Here is a 24,911-nt window from a genome sequence, read left to right as displayed (position 1 = left end):
AAAACCAGAAATCATTACAAGTGAGGTTTCTTGTACTAGGATTACTGAACAAACCATTAAAGATTTACAGGTAAAGCCTAACTTTATTCACAATTTTGATGTAGCTACCTACTACAAAAGAGCTAAAGGTTTGAAAATGTCTGATATTTGTTTGCTTCTTAAAAATGTTTTTAAACCTGATGAAAATTACACTTTTCCTCCTTTGAGTGAGAACAATAAAAGGTCTTTTCAATATGAATGGCTCAAAGATTTTACCTGGCTGTGTTATTCACCAAAAGAAGATGGTGCTTATTGCTTATCATGTGTTCTTTTGGACATCAATTCCCAGTAAATGCTCGAGAATAAAAAATCTATTTCGTTCACCTTTTCGTCATTGGAATGATGCTGTAGGTACATTTAGGCGACATGCTGGAAATTGTAAGGGGAAAAAATGGGACTACATGCATCTACTTCTCCAATTTTGAATAATATATGCTCTCAAATGTCAGGTGTAGCTCAACCCATTGAAAATATCTTAGATACTAACATAAAACTTGAAATTGAGCAAAATAGGAAAATTCTTAAAGAAATTGTTGATACAGTTCTTTTTTGTGGAAGGCTTGGCATTGGATTACGAGGTCATCGTGACGATGCTCAATTTCACCCAGAGGTCGGTTGCTATTCAGTCAATGGCAAATGTTGGTAATTTTGTTGAATCTTTAAATTTTAGAGTTAGAGCTTGTGATCAAACTTTGGAAAATCATTTGCTCAAATGTGGCAAGAATAAAAGTTATATTTCCAAGACCAGCCAAAACAAAATCATCAACTGTATTGGTCAGGTAATATCAGAAGATATTATAAACGAGATAAAAAAAATAGATATTACTCTATCATTGCAGATGAAGATGCTGATTCTTCTCACAAAGAGCAATTGTCCCTTGTTCTACGGTTTGTTGACTTTTCAATGAATGTTAAAGAAGAGTTCATGTGTTTCCTGCATTACAAATGGGGGTTGAGTGGTCAAAAACTTTCAAAGCTTATTTTAGAAACTCGAGAGAAATTTGCCTTACCCATTATGGATTGCAGGGGACAAGGTTATGATGGTGCAAGGGCTGTTTCTGGGTATATAAATGGTTTAGCAGCCCAAATTTTAAGAATTAATCCTAAAGCTCTTTACACTCACTGTTACAGTTATCGACTAAATTTGTCTGTCTGTGACACTCTTTCTAACGTTGAAATTAATAACATGTTATCTGTTGTTTCTCAAGCTGCCAATTTTATCAACATATCACAGACACGCAACATGCCCTTTGCTGAGCACGTTAAAAAGTCAGATGTTCAGACCAAGAAGGCAAAACTGGTAAGTCTTTGTAAAACCAGATGGGTTGAGCGAGTTGACAGTCTTGACACGTTTCAACAGTTGTTTATCCCTTTAATCGACACTCTTCAGGACATGATAAACAATGTAAGCGGCGAGGTGAAGCCTTCCCTTGCTGCTGATGCTTCCCAGTTACTTTCATTAGTTACTCAATTTCATTTTATTGTTGCGCTAGTTATTACAAAAAATATTCTTGATGCTACTCTTCCAGTCACGCAATTGTTGCAGGGAAAAACTATTGATGTTATGGATGGTTTTCATTTGATAACCACTTTGAAGAATGATGTAGCCAACATGAGGAAAAGCATTAATTTTTATCATAACACTTGGTATGAAGAGGCTTTAAAACTTGCTGAAGAGGTCAACGCTCAAGAAACAAAAAAGCGAATTGCTGGAAGACAAACTATGCGATGTAATCCCCCCAGTCAATCATTCAAAGAACATTATAAACTATCCATCACTGTTCCTTTATTAGACCATCTTCAAATATCTTTGAGAACTAGGTTTAACTTGGATAGTGTTAATGTGTACCGAGGATTATCTATCGTTCCCGTCAAAATGATGACTCTGTCGGACAAAGGAATTGATTGGAAAGAACAGTTTAAAAGTGTTGCAAAATTCTATCATGATGACTTGCCCATCCCCCTTGGTTTAGAAGCTGAATTAAGGCAATGGCGTTTATACTGGGAAACGCACAATGGGCCTTTGCCAGAAAACATCGTCAAAACACTGAAGCATGTAACATTTCCAGGATTTGCAAATATTAAAGTTATTCTTCGCATTTTAGGTACACTACCAATCACCTCATGTGAATGTGAGAGATCAATTTCAGCACTGAGGAATCTAAAAACCTACCAAAGGAGAACTATGGTAGAGGAACGTTTAAATGGCCTGGCTTTAATGCGAATTCACCCAGAAATTATTCCTGACATAGAAAGACTGATCAATATGTTTGCTGAAGGTAATACACGTTTGAAATTTGCTTAATGTGTTATGGCTAGGTTACTGTAGAAATATTACTGACTTTGCAACTGGCTGCTTAATGCGCCGTTGCTGCAAAAATGTAAGACAGTGCAACTGGCTGCTTAATGCGCCGTTGCTGCAGAAATGTAAGACAGTGCAACTGGCTGCTTAATGCGCCGTTGCTGCAGAAATGTAAGACAGTGCAACTGGCTGCTAAATGCGCCGTTGCTGCAGAAATGTAAGACAGTGCAACTGGCTGCTCAATGCGCCGTTGCTGCAGAAATGTAAGAGAGTGCAACTGGCTGCTTAATGCCCCGTTGCTGCAGAAATGCAAGACAGTGCAACTGGCTGCTTAATGCGCCGTTGCTGCTAAAGCAAAGACTGTCCATTTCCGGAATCACATTGTTGCTTTGCACTATGTGTTTCCTAGGCATGCTGAAGAGCCCTGACATTGGGAAAAACGGTCTTAGCGTGTTTGTCCTCAATATTTTGTAAGAAAAAAATGAAAAAATTGCGATTTCATTCACTTTGAAAATTTCTTGTAAAGCTATTCCAAAACGCTGGAAATCGCATTTCTGGGACCCTAGGCTTCAACATTTTCCAGGGAGGGGATGCCCTCAGACCCCTTACGGGCAAACGCCTCTGGCGTTCGCCGGTTTAGGACTGACGTTTGGAAAATCCTAGATCCGCCCCTGGTCATAGCGTAATGTTTCCCGTTGTGACAACAGAACAAATTGTTAATGTGCCTTTTGAAACTATCTGATTGTTTCTTCCTACTGCAATCTTCGATAGCAGGTGAAGCTTCGGTCTAGTGGATGGTTTCGGACGAAATTCAAAATACCTCAATGCATAAGGTTCAAAATTCTTATTTATTTCATTTTTCAATACATCTTCCTCAAAATCTCCATTATCATAATCAACTGTGATAATCAAATGGAAATATGGTATCTTCTCGTTTGGACCGACGTTTCCATACTCTCCCCGCATCCAAGGTAAACTGTAAAATAAAAAAGTGAAATGTTTAGCAAATAGCAATCATGAATGTGTAATCGAATTGTTATAGTGGACATAGGGGAGGGGGAGAACGTAATCAATTCTTGTTGATCGTACTTGTGCTTAATTTTATGGTAAAATGCATAATATTATTAATAACATGGCTGCGTCGAGATCTTCAGTTAGATAGATAGATAGATAGATAATTTTATTTTAACACGCTTACCATTGTCAACATACAAGTTGATTTCCACATGGGGCGTGTGCAAAAATGAAAATTACAATAGAATAGTGAACTACTTACATTTTACGATACACAAGACACTAAAATGTACATTAAATGAAGTATAGCTAGGTTAGAAAGCTATTAACAATTAGTTGAGTACATATTTGTTTTGGGAAAGTGGGAAGTGATTTTCCTTTGAAAGGTCGCTAGAGAACTAATTTCTTTAAGTTCATTTGGCAATGAGTTCCAGACTTGTGGCCCATTAAGTGCTAGGCTTTTTTTCATGCTATTGGTTCGTGGCTGAGGTAAGCATAGTGTTTTTTTAAAACCACGAAGTTGATAATCAGTTGATTCGCTTTTGAAACTAAATAAAGTAGTAAGTGATTTTGGACCCATGTTGTTAAGCAATTTAAACATAAGGTTCCTTTACTTTTTTGCCTTTGAATATCAAGAGGCTCCCACTCTAAAGCTCTCAAAGCAATTTCGTGATCAACAACATTACTCATGTTTGCGATGATTCTAGCAGCTCGATTTTGATGTTTTTGTAAGCGTTTGGATTGAGTTTCGCCGAACACGTCCCAAACTTCACAGCAGTAAGTAAAGTAAGGATGCATAAGAGCGTTGTAAATGGAAAGAAGAGTGTCTTTATGGACATAGTCTTTAGCCCGACGAAGAGCTGATATCCCTGAGGCAATCTTCGTACAAATATTGTCAGTATTTTTCTTCCACGACAAGTGCTGATCGAGGGTTACACCAAGAGACTTAGAATCCCAAACTTGTTTTATTGTTTTGTTTTTTATCGCAATGTTTGGTTGCTGATTTGCTATACTTTTAATAACTGGTTTAGAGCCAATCAACAAAAATTCAGTCTTTGCAACATTTAGGCTTAGTTTATTAGCAATCAACCACCTTCTTAGGCATTCCAGATCGAAATTCATAGCAGCTTGAACTTCAGTAAGTGAGTTTCCTACTGCTGTTAAATTATCCCCTTAAACATACGATGAGGGACGTTTAGACTAAATATCCCCCATCAATTTTAAAACCAGTGCTCCTTGTTTCCACATTTTATTCTCATTGCCTGTAGAATATATGCTGCTCCACAATTTATGTCGTTGAGTGGTGACAGATGCTTGTATTTTCTTTGCATTGGTAACTTCCTTGTCACTTACTTATGAAAACCGGTAATAAACCATGAACTACTTTGCCGGACAAAAATTAAAAACTGCTACACAAGATTTAGTTTCAAGTCGTTGATTGAGGCTATGATTGAATTCATCCTTATGTAACAACTGTAGTCTTTTTAGACCTAAATAACTGTAGAGAAAAGTTCACCTTTTGAGCTTCATACGCACATCTTTTCGAATGGCAAATCTTTTATCAAGAAACATTTCTTCAAATAAACGATCATCATCGATTTAAAACGACAGTACTTCTTTGACGTACTATAACCAGGGTTAACATCGATGGAATTTTTTCCGTTGGAATCGTCTTTAAAATTGGCATAGTGATCAGGAAGACCTTAAAAAAACATAATATATAACTTAAAATAATTAAAGTACTGAATTTGTAAACATATTTGTTGGTTCTGGCAAACCATGGTACGGATTGTTCAATTGACAATCTGAACAAACTTACACCAACACATGCTTTACGTACAACACAATTTAACAAAAGATGGAGTTGCATGGTGTTGTCCACCAAGTCACAAAGTACATTGTGACACAACGACGCTTTACGACTTGCAATTTAAATCAACCTTTAAAATGTCTTATATACATTTATGATTAAAGCTTTATTTCCAAAACACATGCATATCATTATGTTTCAAATCGTTATTTTATATAAAGGAGCCTGGCATTTCACCCTGCTTCTTTTGCTTGCTTTCTGGACAAACCTTTTGTTATCCGTCTTTATGAGCTTAGTGCACACGCATATAATTTGCAAACCTCAGATGAAAGTTGCTGACGAATATCGATGTATAAGCTAACAAGTGAAGTAATGTAGATATATAAGACTGCCAAAAAGGCAAGCCTGCTTTCGAATCATATCATAACATCGTTAAGAGAACGTACTTATTAAACATCAAATCAACTTTATACTATGACAACAACATCAACATAAGTTGTTGCTTATCTAAAAATCATACTCAAGAGCTGTAGCAACTATGGGCTATTCTATGCTCTTTTTCATTAACACTCTGGAATCTACCTTACTCAGAAAAGGACGCTCGCATTTAGTGGTGACAACGTTCTTTAGAGCATCTGTGTCTAAGCTGACGTCCGAAATGTTTCAACACTTCCTTCTCCAAATCTTTTGCTTATCTTCAATTATTTCCCAAATTGTTTTCCAGTCAGGCTCTATAATGTCATTAAGAGTGCAAAAAATCTTTTTATCATCAACTACTTAAATGTCATAAAGTCAGTGGTTTGTTAAATGTTTCATTTTTTAATGTGTATATTGCTTTAAAAGCAACAAGCACCTATTTTTATCTATTGCTTTATCTCTTTGAGTTCTTACAAAATATAAAAATAGTTACCAGATCGTCACCGTTTTGCCGTGTCAAAGCGTATTGTTTCTTATCTTTGTTACAAAAACATTGTGACAGTACCTTTTGCCTTTGTTTCACATTCATCTTCAATATTTCCTCTTGTGGAATTTGGATCTTTCTTCCTTTTTATGTTTTCTATGTCTAGAAACACACGAAATTCCGATTTCTCTTGTCGTTCCGGTACAAATTCAAAGTAATGAGAAGCTTTCCATCCAAAAGTTTCATCAATTTCTTTTCTTAATGCATCTTCATCATTTTGTCTTTCTGCTGCTACATTCACAAATAAAGAAGGACGAGGTTTCCACCGTACCCCATATCCACCACAAATCCAAGAAAAACTATAAAATATTATTTTAAAAGTCAAACAAATATTGAAAACAATTAATCTTAATACATAGTCTACCATGTTAAATGAATATTAATTTCATATTCATAATACAATAAATCAAAGTAGTGTCGTTCATAGGTTACTATAGCGTTGGACAATTTTGGTACTGATATTATAGTAGTAAACTTAATTCAACAAGTCGCTTATAGAGACTCTGTATAATAAACAGAGAACCTTTATCGCTTAATTTGGTACTTCTTTTGTACAGCTAATAATGAAATTTTTGAAAAATGCAAAATGTTTTACCAGTGAAATACGAGAAAACATGAGCCCAACAATATTGACCTGCTCACCACTGTGTGACTTCATAGCTCAGTTGGTCAGAGCACTGCACCGGCACCGCAGAGGTCATGGGTTCGAATCCCGTTGAGTCACCTGATTTTTTCAGGTCCTGAGACGATTGCTTAAATTGTCCAGCAAAGTGCGAAGATCATATCTTCATTTGATTTCAAACACCGCACTGCATAAAACATTCATACGACATTCAAGTGAAAATACCGTTGTTTAAAGTCCTTCATCACAGGCTTTGTGCACGAAAAATTAATCGGTGAACAATTCAATCACCTTGAGTACAAATATGGACTGTTTTGCACAAGCTATCAAATTTTTAAGCAAGTTGGGGCAAGCGCTGGCCATCGCAAGTTCTTTAAAACTTGATTTTTTCGCGTTTTTGCCTTTAAAAACAAAGTTTTATGACATCATCCCTAATTAATTATATGAATTTCGGAATTTGTCATAAAGTACAATATGAAATTAGCAAGCCAGTTATCATACGTATGAATGTTTTAGATAGTAAAACTTAGCTACTGTGATTAACGAAAAATTGCAAAAATTGCTCAAATTTCCTTTAAATTCATTAAATTGATAAAAAAATATTTACGATAACCCCGGTCATATTGTCACAAAAGTGTCTGTTTCTCTTTTCCTTGACTGTTTTTCAGTTTTTAAACCTTTTTTCATTCATATTTATGAGTTCAAAGCCACAAAAAATTCAATATATTTACAGGGGAAGATTTTCTGGGGGTTAGGGGGGGGGGGTTAGCTATCATTTATTTGCAATCGAATTGTAAATAGTGAATATCGAAGGGGGAGAGAGAGTAATCAATTCTTAATTTCACGTTAAAATACGTAATATTAGTAATAACATGGTTGCCTCGAGATCTTCTGTTATCACAAGGACAGCTACTGATGTAATATATTATCATATCAAATATCATCCAAAATCCACGTGACCATACAAGCTTTTTGTCGAGGATTAAGAGACTATATATACATACAATATGTAGACTAGCGAATCAAAAAAGGTCAATTTACAATATGAGTTCAATAAAAACCGTTATTATTCAGTCTACGTAGACTAAAACGTTAAAGCAAAACACGTCAATAGTTGATTGCTTACGAAATTAATATGTTAACCTAGGGTTAAGAAATTTAATGCGCCTAGCGAGTAGGGTTAAATTTAATCCTTGTTTTAACACTAACCGAAGTTTGAGCAACGCAAATTAAACCAAGATAAACCTACTTGTCTATCAAGTGGTAGTGAAAATTTTTCGAGTTTGCAAATTTTTTGTTTTCAATAACAACCGATGATGTCATCAACAATAAAACGTAAATTTCTGCTTAGTGTGCGCACTTATCTTAACGAAATATTAAATTTAGAGGAAGTGTAGAAACGATTTATCGAGATTTACCTCTTTAATTCGCAAGAATCTCATCTCGAATATCGTTATGTTCGTCAAGAAAATTTTTGATAAAGAAATCATCATTATTCTTTACCGCATCAATGGGAGGTACATAATGCTTCTTCACGGTATCAACTACGAGATCTAAATCTTTCGTTGCTTTTATGAAAAATCCCATGTCTATAACAACAATTGTAATGATTATTAGTTGGTAAAAAGTTTACGATGAGTACCTAATCAATAAACTAGAGATGTCAAACATGCATACATGATTTTTCACAAAAGCACTTTTACCTAAAGCTGACGAATTAAGGTTCAAGTTGATTTGAAAAATACATTTTGATACATTGATAATGTTTGCGTTAAGCATTGAATGTTTTGACGCATATTCAAAACGTTCATCAAAAATTTCAAAACGGGAAAGTGGAAACAGTGGGTTGATTTTAATTGTGAGTAACTTTTACATGTATCTCAATTAAAAAAAAGAACAATACACAGGGTGTATAAAAGTCAGTGCGCAAGATTTGCAAGAATCTTTAGAGAAAATAGTTAGTTGGACTTTCAACGGTTAATCTGACAGTAAAATTTTTGCAAGTAGCTAATAACCATTATTAGAGTGAAAGATGTGTTATTAAGAAGTACATATGAAATGGCTTGTGCACAAAAATGACACAGCTTAAAAAACAATTGAAACACATAGGGTGAAAATCGTGTTATTAAGAAGTAAATATGAAATGGCTTGCGCACAAAAACGACACAGCTTAAAAAACAATTGAAACACATAGGGTGAAAATCGTGTTATTAAGAAGTAAATATGAAATGGCTTGCGCACAAAAACGACACAGCTTAAAAAGCAATTGAAACACATAGGGTGAAAATTTTGCACATGTTGCTCAAGGTAACAAAGTTTTAGGAATTTGGCTGATGCGTATGCGAACACTTAGCTTTCAAATAGCGGATTATTTTAAATTTTTCGTTTCCGCTATTACATTATAATCCTCATCAATTATGAGTAAATTTTAGGGTAAATTAATCCAAATATGAATAATTGATGATGGTTTTAAGCACATTTTGCTGTCGGGTAGGGCATTGGAAGTGCAACTACCTATTTAATCAAAGGTTTTTGCATATAGTGCTTGCTGATTACTTTAGTGACGTTTTCCAATCTTTTCAGGTTTTTTTGATACACCTGTAGAGTAACAAAAAAAAAAATAAATCATTAAAAATAGGTACGCAATGCGTACATGTGTGTAGCCCGTCAAGTATGTGGCCACAAAAATAAATTGATGAACTTAGATTAAACACCCTATGTTTTAAACTGATATATATTACACCAAACTTGTTCAAGGTTTAAAAATTTGCTTTGTGATCACTGTTTTGCCAAATGACCCAGTAACTTTTACAAACTTTTCTGTATTTTCCGAACGCCCTCCCTTAGATTGCGAGAGGTAACGTAATTGTGGTCACATCAAGGAAAATGCAGCGACTCTTACAAATTTCAATGATAAATTCATTTTCATCTTTACCGAAGTCAATTTTTGCAATCAATTTTTCAAATTTCTAACGTGTATGAGATGTCATTCAACGGACTTTGTTGTTACACAAAAAACATTTCCATAACAACTATAAAAACGACAACTTTGGGCTAATATTTCACCTTTAAAAACGGAGAGGTGTAAAATTCTTAAATGGAACTCTTTAGTACAAAGGAGAGATTTCCTTTCCTTAGTGGAATGTTATAAAACTGTATTCAATCTAAATGGATTGAATTTCAGCGAATATTTTGAACTTTGTATAAACACTAAATCGAGATCTAACCACCCATATAAACTACTCAAACTCGCAAGACTGAACTGTTACAAAAATTCTTTCTTTGTCAGAATTATCAAACCCTGGAATAATCTTCCTATTAATTTATTTAATTTTTGTGACAGCCCTAACGTTCGAGAGTTTAAATCAAAATTGAAGAAACGCATGAATATTTATTGAATCGTCAGTTAATAATTGATATTTAGCTGTTTCTTATTTGACATTTTTTTATTTATTTATTATTTACTATTTATTTTTTTATTTATTATTCTTTATTTTTTATTAACTGGTTCTGTAAGATTTTTTACATAAATAGGAGACCCTTGATATAGGGCTAACCTCTGGGTTTTCTTTTTCTTAATAATGATGTATTTACATGTTGTTCTTTAAAGTGTTACTGAGTGAAATTTTCATATTTCATTTTTTGACACTAACATTTTCTCTGCATTGTACTCATCATTTTGAGCTATTGCACACTGAATTTGGTGGACGGGAAAGCATCGAAATTTGCGTTCGAATGTGGCCTAATTTCTTGTTTTGATGCGAACTTCAATTTCAGCGCGTGACGTCATTTAAAATACGGAAGTACAATTTTAAAGCTATTAAGTTAATAAAAATATATAGGAACCAGAACATATCCAAAATGAGATTTACACTTTTTTATGAGTTTTCTTTGCAAAAATCAAGTATAGTTGGTGAAAAAGAGTAATACAAATAAATAAACAATATATACAATCCGTTAAAATTTATAAACTTCTAAAATAAACTTATAATTCTCAATGAACTGGGTGCCGCATCCTTGCGCAGTCTGTGGTTTAATACACACGCAATGCATGTTGTCAGCAACTAACTGTAATTCGCTTAGTTCCAGTCTACTATAGTTTTATAAACTTCTCAATAAGACTTATAAATTTCGAGAAATGGGTGCCTTCCTTTACGTAGTCTGTTGTTTTGTAACCCATGCAATATCAAAATGCACATAAAATAAGGAGAATTTTTTACCAAGCTACTAACGTAGCGATACACTGGAAGTAAAAATATGGCGAGTACGCAAAATTCGGCAAAAAAAGCGTCGATAAGGATATTGTGTTGCTGGTTGACCAAACGGAAAAAGTTGTACAAACAGTAAACACAGAGAGGGTGTCTTAGTACATCGTTTCCCCATGAGACTAAAATTGTTTCTCAGCAGTACTCAAGCCGTACTATGTTCAATGCATTTCGCTGATTCTGCATTAACCGCAAACGCAGCGTTCAAAATCAATAAGTACGAGACGACAAACGACAGTTGGATAGTTGCTAAATTAACAAGTGATTTAGCCACTATTGTATCCTCAACGACGAACTTCGAAAGTAAATTTTCATATGCTATATCAGAGTTTTAAGTATCCGAACCGCATTCGCTTTTACTGCTCGATTTCAGTCAAACAGTCAGGAAAAAAGATTCGATTTAGTGGGATGTACATACATTTTGTTATATAAAAAATGATGATAGACAGGCTTCATTGAAAGAGCAATCGCACTTAAATGAAAAAAAATAGTTGAATATACGAATACTTACCCCCGTCCGATTTGGCGTAAAGAGTTTAACATTTAACCCCTGTTACCAAGAGCTTTTATTAATGAAAATATTAAAATAATTTAATGATTAGAAATCACAGGCAAGCATCAAAAAAACTCCGCGTTTGCTTTATACTGGTGAAGTAACAGAACAATTCGATTGTACTGATACAATAAATGCAACTAGAGCTTATTTGTAAGCAAAATGTAGCTAACTATAAAAAAATTGATCACGTGCTTTGATAACACAAACTATGAGGTTCAATCCAATATCTTTCATATTTTTAAAATCAACCGCTTAACAGTTTTCAACAAGTTCAGAAACACTTAGCTAATACAAAATGACGAATAAGCTGTTCTGCGCAATATTTAAGTTTTCGACAACTGCTATATCTTTGTTTTACTGTAGTTTCCCATTTTCATTTTTTAAAAAGTCATTTGTTTTCATTTATTTAAAAAACAACAAAACATATTTTCAAAGTTCAGTGGAAAATAGCACAAAATCATCAGAATTTATCGTTATCACTCGTTTTATTTATGTTACACTTACTTTCCTCATCAGCACCAAGTACAATGGTTGAAAATTTCATCGCTTGCTCACAAAAATCTTTTTCTTTTTCGTACTCTCCAATATCTCTTTAAACCAAACCTAGATTGTTGTACATTGTCGCAATATTAACATGGTCAGGTCGGAATGCTTTTGTTTTAATTTCTATCTCTCGTTCATAAAAATCTTTTGCTTTTTCGTACTCTCCAAACTTCCAAAGCAACTCACCCAGCTCGTTGTGCGAATATGAAACATTAATATGATCAACACCTAACACTTTAATTTGAATTTCTGTTATGTCATGAAGTACTTTAGTTGCAAGTTTATAGTTGCAAAATCTTACCAAAACATCTACAAAGTATTTGGCAAATTTCCAATTTCTTTCATCAAGTTTTTGTTTTGATGATTTTACATCGATCAACTTATTTAGGAAATGTTGAAATGATGAATTTGTTATGAATTTAATTAGATGTGGAATTATTTTGATTTCATCTTCTCTGTCTTCAAAACGATTTAGTGCCCAAGCAGTTCCTTGGGCACTAAAGATCAGCTGCATACTTTTTAGAACTGTTTTCGTTTTGTTTACAACCAAAGGTCTGCCACGAATAATTTACAATGGCTTCGTGTCCAACGCTGTGCAGGCAGATGTCGTTGTTTTCCGTTTGAAGGAATAAAGAACAATGCTTTAATTCAAGACAGACATCTTCTGCAGATTTTTGTGGATCAATGCTTTTAATAAATGGTATTATAACATCTTGTGGTAAGGGATCGAAAGATATTATTGAGAAAAGCTTAAAAACATGTTTAAACAAGATGGATTCTTCAGCATTTTTTTGTACTTATAACATAACAGTTTTCATTCCAAAGTAAGCTGTGTTTATTTTTTGAAAATTGCCATCCTTGTTCTGTCGCTCGCCTTCATTCAACTTATCAAACTATTGCTCCCACGTGAATATCGGATTTACACTTTTTACAATACCTACGTAGGAAGCAGCATTTGCCAATACCAAAGGTTGACGATTTAATTTGTCTGATAAATCCTTTATATATTTTTCATTATGATTTGAAATATCAGAAAAGACAGATAGAATTTGTCGACATTCTTCATTGTTCATACCATGACTAACTGAAATGTGTTTCTTTAGATTTCCATCTGGTGGTATAGCATCTGTATTTTGGACTGTTACTATAATTTGACCATTTTTCCAGCTATGATCACCAACTTGAGGTAATAATGGATAAATTTTATGAAGTTCAACCACGTTATCTACAACAATCCACCATATTTGCCATGATTTCAGTTCTTGTGTCAGCAATAATTGAAAATCTTTGATTTTGCCTTCGCTCCTTTTTGCTTCTTTTAAAATATTTTCAATGACAGTTTTTTATTGTTTAATCGTTTACAAAGTTCTGCATATGTTTTCGAAAGAGAGTCGATATCTTTTCCTTCGAGTGTCATCGCAAATGTCGTATTCTTTTCCTAGTCAAACGAGTTATACATTTCTTCACAAAATTGTCTAGCTGTTTGAGATTTACCACTGCCATGATTACCAGAAATACAGTAATATGTCAGTTCATTATAGTTAGCACTGCGTAAGTTATTGAGATTTGCTGTGATTTGATTAAGTAAGTCTTTACGTTTAACCACATCGTGATTTGCTTTGCAAGGAAGTACTTGAAATGAATTAAATCTGTCTCGCTGACATTTAATTTCTTTAATTTCATTGAATGAAAATCCTAGATCTTTAAATGACTTTTCAATATCACAAAGCATTTTGTCAAATTCGGTATCAGATACTCTTCCAGGATTATCATGAATAAATTTTTTTCTAACAATACGAAATGCATCAACTGCAGATCTAACTTTTGAGTTAACTTTTGTTCCATTTGAGTTGGAAAACAGTATTGCTGCAAATAGTGTTGTACAATCCCACTTACTGGTGTCACCATCTTGAAACTTTGGCAAAATATGTTTGTCTTAAGGTTTCTTTTTTGTTCTTTCAATATCGAATAACTTCTGACAACTGACGTTTGTATTATCCCATATTCCATGAGATTTTTGTAATGATTGTTCCACTCATTGATAAATAAATCAACAAGTTTCTTTTCAACAACATCTGTAAGTATTTTTTGCATATAGTAGTTATTCCTTTCTTCTCTTGACTCCATCTACGGGAAGTAGAAGAAGATTTACATAAACATTATTTGTTTTTCAATTCTAATTCATGGACAAAGAAAATAGTTGAATGAAGTTTGATTAGGTAAATTTAAGTTCCACATACACGAAAGTGGTTGTAACGAGTATGGCATTAGAAAACTGTCAAAGACTTGTTGGAAATTTGATAGTTATACTCAGAGTCAAATAATTTGTGACAAGCAATGAGCCCAGCCAATAGTAAGTGAGAAAAATGAAATGTTAAGTAAGTTACAAGTTAAGATATTATTTTATATTATTTTCTGGAAATGTGATCTGGGAAAATATGTTCAATACCACAATTTCCAGTCTAAAAAAAGTTTGTGACTGTGAAGTGTTGAAAGAAACTTGGGAGGAGGCCTCTAATAAAAAACAACAGTAGTCGTCCTGCAATTAGGTATTTGTGGGGCAGTCGGACATTTTGTTCAGTTTTATCCCCCTTTAAATAAAATAGTGTATCATATGGCAAGCATCATTTCCGGCAAAATGGCGCGCTTTGATTGGCTCAGCAACGTTTTTGCCGGTCCATTATTTTCCCGTAATGGACCGGCGGTTTAATGCGAGTAATTTTACAATTAAATGTAAACAAAATTCGTCAACCAAAGAGAAAAAAACGCAAAAAAAAAACGCAACAAAATATATAAGTCGAAGGAAGAACACTCGAAAAGTGAGTTGAATTATTCAGACAACATAATTTCAAACGATTTATTTCTCACTGATGAAAACTAGAGTAGTGAAAGCCAACCCGTACAAAACAGCGAGAACAAGAAAAAAAAAGAAAGCTTCCCTTATAACCCTCACTTTCTTGTTCTTTACTGAGAATTTACAGAAGTCGACTGTCGCAACGGAGTGATAGGAAAAGTACAAATGAATGCCATAAAACGTAAAATTTGCTGCTTTCTTTAGGATGAATTGAAAAATTTCCTAATTAAAAATTTCCTTGTGGGTTGGGGAAGGTGTCAAGTCAATTTGGCCAAAGTGAAGCGAAAATATATTTATTTAATATGTTAACCCTGCCCTTCAGAAGCAGATAAATCGTTTCTACAGCAACCATTATACTGTCAACATCCTATGTTTTCGTATACCAGAATTTGAAATTTCGAAGTGACTAAAAAGTGTGATGGCAAGTCTGGAATGGAAGATTTCATATTTAAACTGGTAAATCAGGTTACGCTCAACATGGTCGCCAATTTGATTTTCTGTAAGCACTAAAGAAAAGCATATTTCTCTTAATGGAAGAATAAGATTACTTTTTATAAAAACAAGCAGAAAATGCATACAAGAATGTGTGCGCAGAAGTTGATTATTATCAGGTTCATCATCTGTGGTCATGTTATTGCACTGGAAGAGCACATGTCAGTTCATTTAAATCCTGCTTTCAGTCAACGACAATTTTCTACTCAACAAGACCTTTTTCACGTATACAAAAGCAGTTCTAAATTTCTTTTGGCACAAGCCTTGGCCCCTAAAATTTTTTCTGGTGCATAACTTTTCCTTTCTTAGCACAGTAAAGCCCTTACCGTAGCATATCGACATTCTGAGCTTTTTGCATTTTTTAACGAGTAAACTTTTCAAATATCATTGAAAATACTATCTGAAATTCTACCTCCTAATTCCGCCATTGTCTAAAGATAGATGACGTTCTTCATGAGAATTTAAATTGGTCTTAATTTACCTACATATAAACGGCAAAAAGCCCCTGAATGTCATTATGTTAGGATAAGAGCCTTATTTGTCTAAGGCACAAAAAGGTGAACAGAAGCTCTTTTGTTAAGAACAGAAGGTCTTTTGTTAAGAACAAAGTCCTTAACTGATGCGCACCAACTGTCGAACAGTCATCTGGAAAAGACTCGCCCCAACACTGTCTGAAAAACAATTTCACGTGTACAAGGGTGGAAAGTTATCAATGAATTTTATAAAAGCACGTTTGAAATTGTGTGTTTGGGATAAAGGCCTGTGCCAAAAGAAATTTAGAATTGCTTTCGTGTGCATGCAAAATATCTTGTACCGAAGAATATTAATTGTTATTTAAAAGAATATTAAGTTGTTTATCCCAATACCTAAAACAGATTATTTAAAGCGTTCCTTCTCATACAGTAGAGCTTATCTTTGGAAAAGCTATCCTGAGCCACTTAGGTTATCTTTATATCGATAATATGGGTTCCATAACATTTATAAGAATGTAAATAACAGTTCACATAGGCAAAACAATTCTTAAGAAAATGATGTTGTTCTTTTCCATTTAATGTTCAAACATTGAAGAAGGCTATATTTACTACCAAATGTTATTTTAATTCGGGTAAATATCTTTAAGCACAACAAAAATGCAAAAATAACTAATAGGAAAGTTTAGACAAATGACGTCATGTGTGACGTCATAATGATACAAATATCTTCTTCACACACATTTTGGTATGCATCTGGAATTTTCTCCACAAAATGAAGTCTATTCTTCTTTTAACACAAACATCTATTTTCTTTAGTTCTTATAAGATATCAAAATGGTGGGACTGCTGAGCGCAGCCATGAGCGTAACCTGACTGACTTAACATGCCACTTTTTTTATGTGAAAGCTACTATCCCAGACTTGACATCATACATTTTGTACTCTTGATTAATCAAAAATCATTGAGCTTTGGTTGTTCCCATAGTGTATATAAATGTTAGACTCAAAATTTTGAGGTTCGGCTGATTGGCTAGACATGTCTAACACTCGGTTTAGGATGTAGCAAATGAATAAGAAAACAAAATTGTTCTATTTCTTGACAAGAGACATGTCAGAAAAAGAATTAAATACTGTACATATGCATGGTACAGAAATGACTTATGAGTTTTTTAAGACAAGTGACAATATTCAGGACATAAAATAAGCAAAGTAATTGATAAATGGACATAAAACATTAAATGATAAATGTAAAATACAATATTACAACGACAGGTAAACTTTAAAATCAACTTACCTTCACAAATTTAGAGAGATTAAAGAAGAATCAACCAACTACATGATGTCTTTAGTTCTGTTTGATAATAAAGAAATTGGAATGTTCACTAAATTTTTAATACTAATTACCTGCTGTTTTTTTTGTAAAATATTTAATTCTGTTCATAACAGCAGTGACGTAGCCAGACATGAATATTGGTGGGGAGGACATACTTTCGAATGCCGAAGACACAAGTCTTTCTCGGGGTGTTAGGGACATAAACCCCCTGGTAAAACTTCTAAATCTAGAGTCCTTCAGTATCGAATCCCAAATTTTCAAGTTGTCATTTTGCATTACTCTTATGAATACTTAGACATAATTTCTGCTAAAATGCTTGGATTTCAATTCAAAATTTTTGGGTGAGAAAATTTCGCCTGCCGTGCGTTTTTTCCTTTAAAAAAAACTTTCAGAGTTTAATAAGGACGATTTTCACAGTAATTAAACACTAAAAATCAGCATTACTGAAGTAAATTTAATATTTCAAATACCACGCATTAAAATACGTATGTCCTTTAGAAAGAACTAAGATTCATTGATTTTATTATGCCAACATATTTCTTTGACACTAAATAGTACTTTCAAAAGCAATCAGTGTGGTAAAGCAGAATGTATAAATATGTTCCCTTTCAAATAGTGTTAGATTGACACAACGCATAAACATAGGACTTTGCAGCCTTTCTTGGTTCATAGGCAATAAGCAATTGCAATGTGTCATTTAGTAAGAATAATTTCATTGTCTCAAAGTATGCTTGTAGTAGCCACAGAAAATAATATTTTCTGCTTCTAGATTTTATTAAAACTAGAAGCTTTAGTAAACGTACAAGTTGTGGATTAAAGGAGTTAGGATTAGTAGTTACATAAGCAATCAATAAGATATCGCCCCTACCCCCTTTCATAATTGTTACACTAATTCTTCCATTCTGTAAAGGCATTACCTCTGTACGTCACAGAATTTCAGTTATGAATACATTATGTGCAATAATTTTAATTTTATCTAACATAGCTTTTATCAAGAAGAAATTTTTTCCTCATTCATGTAGTTATCTATCTATTTATCTTATTCATAACACAGATGATCACATAAAAACGTTTTACTAGGTATGTCTTTAGAAATTGCGCCTACTTGGAGTAAAAAGCTCATTTGTTTCACGTGATAGTACACATGATTTATTTGGTCTATTACTGTTCAACTTGTTGTAAGATAGACTATTTAAAATATTTGTTTGCCTCAAAAGTTCACAAAATGACAAAACTTTGCATGGTGAACTGTCAAGTCCAAACGCTATCAATTTTGAAGTATCTCTGATTACTGAGATGTGACAAAATTATTCTAAATTAGAGTCTTCGAGATCAATTACTCTGATATTCCCATTTAAAATAAAGACTGCCCCTAAAACCTTGAGCCCCACAACTTTTACTTGCTTCTCACGCCCCTGATCAGATTATTTGTTTATCTTGTAAAAAGTTTACAAAATGACAAAACATCATTGACCACGTTTCAAAGTTGGAACGCTGACAATTTTAAAGAAGCTCTGTTTATTGATTTTCTTAACTTCCTAAATTATAAATCTTTAATTTTTGAGCTATCTTACTTGTAAAAGGCTGGCTGCTCCGTCTTCCTTTAAGATTATTTCAGTTAGAAATAAATAATAGTAAATTGTGAAAGGTTTGTTGGCATAATGCTTCCAAGTCAAAACTTTTTTGTGTTTACTTCAGTCATAGCTAAAATAAGAAACTTGCATTTCATATTCTATTGGGTGTGAACAGAATTCAATATTTTACAATAAAAACAGCAGGTGATTAAATTTAAGGATTTATTTAACATTCCAATTTCTTTATTATCAAGCAATAGCAAACATATCAATCAGTTTGTTCCGTCGTTATTAATCTTTCTGAATTTGTGAAGGTATGTTGACTATAAAGTTCACCCATCATAGTGTTATTGTTTGTTCTTATGACTAGAATTTTGTTATATTTGTCACAAAAAACATGAATGTAATTTTAGTGATGGAATTCACACTTCATATGTTTTATATTGATACGTCTGTTGATTTTGGTGGGATTTTCCAAATAACACATTGGATAATTTTTCATTTCAAAATTCCTACCTTTCTTGCGTTGTCACCAACAATTAATTTCATTAGTCTTTTCAAATATCATTGGTACGGCAGGGCTAGAAAATCAACAAGATGAATAAGAATTATGACACGTTACAGAATTTCAGTTATGCATACATTATGTGTAATAATTTTAATTTTATCTAACATGGCTTTTATAAAGAAGAATTTTTTCCTCATTCATATATTCATCTAACTTTTTATCTTATTCCTAACACAGATGATGACATAAAAACGTTTTACTAGGTATGTCTTTAGAAATTGCGCCTACTTGGGGTGAAAAGCTCATTTGTTCACGTGATAGTACACGTGATTTTTTTTTAGTCTATAATTGTTCAACTTGTTGTAAGATAGACTATTTAAAATATTTGTTTTCGTCAAAAGTTCACAAAATGGCAAAACTTTGCATGATGAACTGTCAAGTCCAAACGCTTTTAACTTTGAAGTATCTCTGATTACTGAGATGTGACAAAATTATTCGAAATTAGAGACTTTGAGATCAATTACTCTGATATTCCAATTTTAAATAAAGACAGCCCCTAAAATCTTGAGCCCCACAACTTTTACTTGCTTCTCACGCCCCTGATCAGATTATTTGTTTATCCGGATCAAAAGTTTACAAAATGACAAAACTTCATTGACCACGTTTCAAAGTTGGAACGCTGACAATTTTAAAGAAGCTTTGTTTATTGATTTTCTTAACTTCCTAAATTATAAATCTTTAATTTTTGAGCTATCTTACTTGTAAAAGGCTGGCTGCTCCGTCTTCCTTTAAGATTATTTCAGTTAGTTTGTATGTAAGCCAGGATGTTTAATAATTGAACTAAATAATAGTAAATTGTGAAAGGTTTATTGGCATAAAGCTTCCAAGTCAAAACTTCTTTGTGTTTACTTCAGTCATAGCTCAAATAAGAAACTTGCATTTCATATTCTATTGGTTGTGAACAAATTCAATATTTTACAATAAAAACAGCAGGTGATTAAATTCAAGATTTATTTAACATTCCAATTTATTTATTATCAAGCAAAAGCAAACACATCATATTATAGTTGGTTCCGTTGTTATTAATCTTTCTAAATTGGTGAAGGTATGTTGATTTTAAAAATTACTCGCATTTAAGTAACAGTGTATTTTAACCTTCTGATTTAATGTTTTGTGTCCATGTATCAATTGTTTTGTTTTGATGTCACAAATATTGTAGCTAAATATAACTTATAAATTAATGCCTTGTATGTTTCATATTGATAAAATTTCTTCATTTTGGTGAAAATTTAAAACACAAATATATTTTGGATACATTAAACGAGGGAAATACGACCTTTCTCACATCAATACCAATTTGCTCTATCGTTTAATTCAAATTATATTGATACAGCAAAGTTACAAAATTAACGTGTTGAGTCAAAATTATGACACGTCACAGAATTTCAGTTATGCATATCATTATGTGCAATAATTTTAATTTTATATAACATGACTTTCATAAAGAAGAGTTTTTTCCTCATTCATATAGTCAGCTATTTATTGATACAGTAAATGGTTTGAACCCGGGAGTATCGTTACATGTTTGTAAATGATGAACGTCCAGGTTAATAAAGTCCTGAGAAGGACTGTTTTTGTTGTTGTTGACTGACGTTTAGACAACCTTAGCGATAGTCATCTTCAGAGTCAAATGAGGAGTAAACGAGTAAACGTCAGGTTAACCGTATTTGTTATCTGGCTCTTACGTCATTGTATTGTGTATACATTAAATGTGTATTGTCATTTTGAATTAGTGTGAAGTGAAATATTTTATTTTTAGTTGTGATGTGTGATTTAGGTGTGATGCTAGAAGTATCTTTATTATATTCATCAATGTAGAATGTAAACGCGTTTGATATTTGACTCATCTGTCACGAATAACAAGTACGCGTGGTAAGTTCACCAGTGTGCGGCGGGCTTAACATTGCAATGGTCATTCGACAAACTGAAGATTGTCAACGTTATCAATAAAACGTAAGCACTAGCTGCACTATTTACATTGAATGAATTCTGTTGAAAAGGTCAATGTAAGTTTAGTCTTATAAATTAAAGCACGACGTACTGATCGACTCAAACTATTGTAACAAGAAATACAATATATAATAAAGATGCAAAATTAATAAACTAGAGCAGAATCAGCCAGAAAAATGGTTACGGTTTCCACACAGAATTTCCATCATTATGTATTTTTCCTAATTTGAATAAACTTCCCTTCTCTTTTAAAAGCTCTCACTTCGTGGATTTCCTTCGTTATCGCTTTTTTACTTTCGTCACTTGATAATGTAGACTTTGAGCCAAATTTAATGTTAGCTAATAAATACACTTTACAAGTCGCTACACACATCAATTTTCATGTCTTCAGACACACACAAACGATACAGAATCGATGAAATAACGGGACTAAATAGTGAACTATAAATATCGTCTACTCTTTAAAAAACTTTACTGCAGAGATAGATCTAGGATAATTTTGTAGCAATAGTGCTCTAGTTTTCATAAGATCTCGTTCGGTTAGTTTAGTTTCACGCTTGTCGAAAATTATCGCTAAATCACAAAAATGCAGTACGCGCATTCAGCGGTTTTCTCAAGAAAATAGTCATTTAGTGTCATGTAAAGTGTTGTAAAGTAACTCTTGAATATTTGCAGGTAAACTATCATTAAATCAACAATATAGCAGGAGCATTAAGTTTTATTTGGATTTTGTTCGTATTTTAAAATTTCCTTCATTTTTCTCTCATTATCGATTTCTTCTTTTTCCCACGTAAAGGTCAAAATCTGATCTATGGAAAATGCTGTAAATCGTTGCTGTAAACATATTAATATATATTATTATGATTCGTTGATATTTTAAAAGCAATAAAGCATTGTATTTGAATCAGTATTCATACAAACACAGCTAATTTTACTGATGTTTTTGTTTTTGACAGAGACGCAATAGATTTATACACAAGCTCTACGAGTACAAATCATCAAAACACCATGTCTCTAGATAGCTTACTGCTTTCTATATTTCAATTTTTTACGAACAAAGCCCGAGATGCTGCAGCAGACAGCCTAGAAAACGGTGACGTTGGTAATGAAGGATTTCGCGAACTTATCAAGCGAGATTTACACGACATCAAAACAAAGCTAGATAATCTTTCGAAAATAGACCTTTTCTCCAGTTTGAACTACTTGGAGGAAGGATTTATTCTACTTTTTAATTGCATTGACGAAGTAGAAAGTGATAGAGAATGTGAAGAAGCAAGTAATAATGATGAGTCTCAGGCAACTTGTACTGCCATCACCACCAAGTATGATCTTTCCCGTGCAATACAACATTCAAAGGTTTTTAAATTGGCAAAAAAACGATTTGAAAAATCTCGTGAGAAAGCAACGGATGTTTTCAACAACAAAAATTTAAGCTTGGAGGACAGAATATTTGCCGTAATTGTTAAGACTATGGCACAAATTTTTGAATGTCCGGAGCATCGAAAGAATGTCATTGATTTATGTTTATCTTATATAAAAAGGCTGCATGAATTGGACGGTGTTCGTAAAATGTTCTCTGTTTTTATCGGTGGTGGCATGAGAGCGATGTTCAAAAAATCCCAAAGAATGGAAAACATGAAGTGTGTCATTCTTCTCAACCATCATTTATATCAGTTCATTGCAAGGATCAACAACAATTATGATCATTTATCAACTTGGCCAAGAATTGAACTTGGAGACGGAAAAATGTTTAATCCAATACAGGACTGGCGCAAAGAGTTCGCTGTCGAATCTTGGTATAAAAATGTGATTGAATCTTCCCAAGAAATGGAAAAAATGAAAACCATGATATTTGAACTTTTGGACAAGATGACTATAAATGAACATTTTCCTCCAATATTCGCATCACCAGTTAAATTAGTTATGGATTTATTAAGAAGTGATATTTTGGTTGCCGGAGGCGTCTCAAAGAGGGTTGAAATTTTTTCATGGAAGGAGAAGAAATGGTTTAAGACTGCAGCAATGGAAAATGAGCACAGGTGGGCTTCATCATTTATTTATAATGATAATTTATTTGTTGTTGGAGGTCGTGGTTGCGAGTCAATGGTGACATTGAATATAAAAGAGTTTCCTTTGACATGGAAAAAACTTCCCACTGAACTTCCTTTTGTATGTTGTTATCATCAAACTGTTGTTTATAAACAACAAATCCTTCTCATTGGAGGACACATTCTTGGCAAAGGAAAATCTGATCTGATCAGTGAAATAAAGATTATGGGCGCAACATCTCATGTTTTAAAGGAGTTGTGTCACATGCCTGAACCACGGGATGACCATGGAGCTGTTGTTGTTGATGATAAAGTTCTTATTTTTGGAGGAGAGGGAAAAGATCTTATTTTTGGCAAAGTTTTGTCCAGTGTTTTGGAATTTGATCCAAGGGCTCATACATTTAAGGAAATGCCTCCATTACCTCATCCATTGACAGGAATGGCAACAGTTCAATGGAGAGATCAGGTTGTTCTTCTTGGAGGTGATGATGGAAGAAAATTTTTGAACAGTGTTATCATGTATGACTGCAAAACAGGAAAGATTACAGTCTTACCATCAATGTTGGAAAAGAGATGGGGGTGTTGTGCAGTTATAACTGGTGATACAATTGTTGTCATGGGAGGTGTGAATGTTAAAGGTGGAGAGCTTGAATCAGTGGAGTGTTTCGAAATGGGAAGTAGTTCTTCATGGACATATCTTCCTTCAATGAATAAATCACAATGGGGAGCCATTGCTGAAGTTTTACCTTTTGGACAAAAGTATGTCTAAGACACGAAATTTCATTAAGTTATGGAACGTTATAACTCATCAATGTTCGTTTGGACTACATTGGATGATAAATTTGTAAAATTTAAAATGTATAGTTCAAAAGTTCATATAATCATTAACTATTTTGATAAATTTCTCAAATAGGTGAATGGCATTTTGTATCTAAATAAGTTTGAGTTTTTAGAGGATAGTTTATACCTTTTTTCTTGTCCTTGTTTCATTGCAGTTTATTGAACAATAAAATACAAGTTTTCCATGTTAAAAATTACTTTACTTAAAATATTTTTCGTAGTGGCAAAATAATTTATTTCCCAGTTTACCATCCACCACATTTACAAAAAATCTACTAATTATCTTACACATTTGAAATGTTGTGAAGACAATCAGTTTCTAATTAACTTCTCATTCGTGAACGCAATCACTTTCTGCATTACTGAAGTAATAATATTTAAGCCTGGTTCACACGAGTAAAATAAGCATGAACGTCGAGACTTTTGCTTCTATTGCTCTAGAGGTTTATAAAGACAAACACATTGGCATTTTCTTCAAATCTTTGTTTGTTCTTCTTATGTTCTTCTCTTAGCTTATGCTTGAATTTTTTAATGAGATTTCACCGCCATTTTAAAAGAAAGCAAAAGAAACAGTGGATTTTACCCTGTATCCTACCACGTTTGGTAATCATCAATAAATGTAGGTCCATTTGAGAGATAGCAGTTGAGTAAGATTTCCAACCTTTTTG

At 33.2% G+C, this 24,911-nt stretch overlaps 4 protein-coding genes and 3 long non-coding RNA genes across 9 annotated transcripts in view; 4 read left to right on the top strand and 3 right to left on the bottom strand.

Annotated features, from left to right (window-relative positions):
• Nucleotides 1–24,911, top strand: part of LOC124436599 — a 66,957-nt gene that overhangs the window by 18,019 nt on the left and 24,027 nt on the right. The gene's annotated exons all lie outside the window — the stretch shown is intronic.
• LOC124436604 (cytochrome b5-like) overlaps nt 1–24,911 on the top strand; it is an 83,070-nt gene that overhangs the window by 50,568 nt on the left and 7,591 nt on the right. The window lies entirely within an intron of this gene.
• LOC124436603 (52 kDa repressor of the inhibitor of the protein kinase-like) lies at nt 333–6,266 on the top strand. 2 transcript variants are annotated; one of them, XR_006945400.1, is made up of 3 exons: nt 1,060–1,339; nt 2,145–2,318; nt 6,233–6,266. XR_006945400.1 is itself a non-coding variant. In XM_046986576.1 (2 exons), the coding sequence occupies exons 1-2, from the start codon at nt 944–946 to the stop codon at nt 2,193–2,195; spliced, it is 447 nt and encodes a 148-aa protein (XP_046842532.1). In that variant the 5' UTR covers nt 333–943; the 3' UTR covers nt 2,196–2,387. The 2 variants fall into 2 exon arrangements, 1 of the variants encoding a protein (XP_046842532.1); XM_046986576.1 differs by lacking the exon at nt 6,233–6,266 and having other exon boundaries at nt 333–1,339; nt 2,145–2,387.
• Nucleotides 3,171–5,051, bottom strand: LOC124436606. Its single transcript, XR_006945401.1, has 2 exons — nt 4,872–5,051; nt 3,171–3,317 (listed from the first exon to the last, which is right to left on the bottom strand). It is a non-coding gene; the product is annotated as an uncharacterized LOC124436606 (long non-coding RNA).
• Nucleotides 5,765–12,224, bottom strand: LOC124436612. The gene is made up of 3 exons (XR_006945406.1): nt 12,074–12,224; nt 6,148–6,425; nt 5,765–5,896 (listed from the first exon to the last, which is right to left on the bottom strand). It is a non-coding gene; the product is annotated as an uncharacterized LOC124436612 (long non-coding RNA).
• LOC124436610 lies at nt 14,180–17,264 on the bottom strand. Its single transcript, XR_006945404.1, has 2 exons — nt 17,225–17,264; nt 14,180–14,239 (listed from the first exon to the last, which is right to left on the bottom strand). It is a non-coding gene; the product is annotated as an uncharacterized LOC124436610 (long non-coding RNA).
• On the top strand, nt 19,098–24,430 carry LOC124436598. 2 transcript variants are annotated; one of them, XM_046986558.1, is made up of 2 exons: nt 19,098–19,151; nt 22,312–24,430. In XM_046986558.1, exon 2 carries the CDS (start codon nt 22,364–22,366, stop codon nt 24,170–24,172), a length of 1,809 nt encoding a protein of 602 aa, XP_046842514.1. In that variant the 5' UTR covers nt 19,098–19,151; nt 22,312–22,363; the 3' UTR covers nt 24,173–24,430. The 2 variants fall into 2 exon arrangements, with proteins under 2 accessions (XP_046842514.1, XP_046842515.1); XM_046986559.1 differs by lacking the exon at nt 19,098–19,151 and adding an exon at nt 20,389–20,450.

The sequence above is a fragment of the Xenia sp. Carnegie-2017 genome, unplaced genomic scaffold (assembly GCF_021976095.1).
Source record: "Xenia sp. Carnegie-2017 unplaced genomic scaffold, XeniaSp_v1 HiC_scaffold_16, whole genome shotgun sequence".
NCBI classification, from domain to species: Eukaryota; Metazoa; Cnidaria; class Anthozoa; order Malacalcyonacea; family Xeniidae; genus Xenia; species Xenia sp. Carnegie-2017.
The sequence above is the reverse complement of the archived record's forward strand: the minus strand, read 5'-3'. Positions and strand labels throughout refer to the sequence as shown.

Excerpts from the sequence above, each read along its gene's own strand:
- LOC124436603 (XM_046986576.1), top strand. The coding sequence starts at position 944 with ATGAATGTTAAAGAAGAGTTCATGTGTTTCCTGCATTACAAATGGGGG. Across the intron at positions 1,340-2,144 it reads AGACCAAGAAGGCAAAACTG|GTACACTACCAATCACCTCA; the intron begins GTAAGTCTTTGT and ends TTCGCATTTTAG.
- LOC124436598 (XM_046986558.1), top strand. The coding sequence starts at position 22,364 with ATGTCTCTAGATAGCTTACTGCTTTCTATATTTCAATTTTTTACGAAC.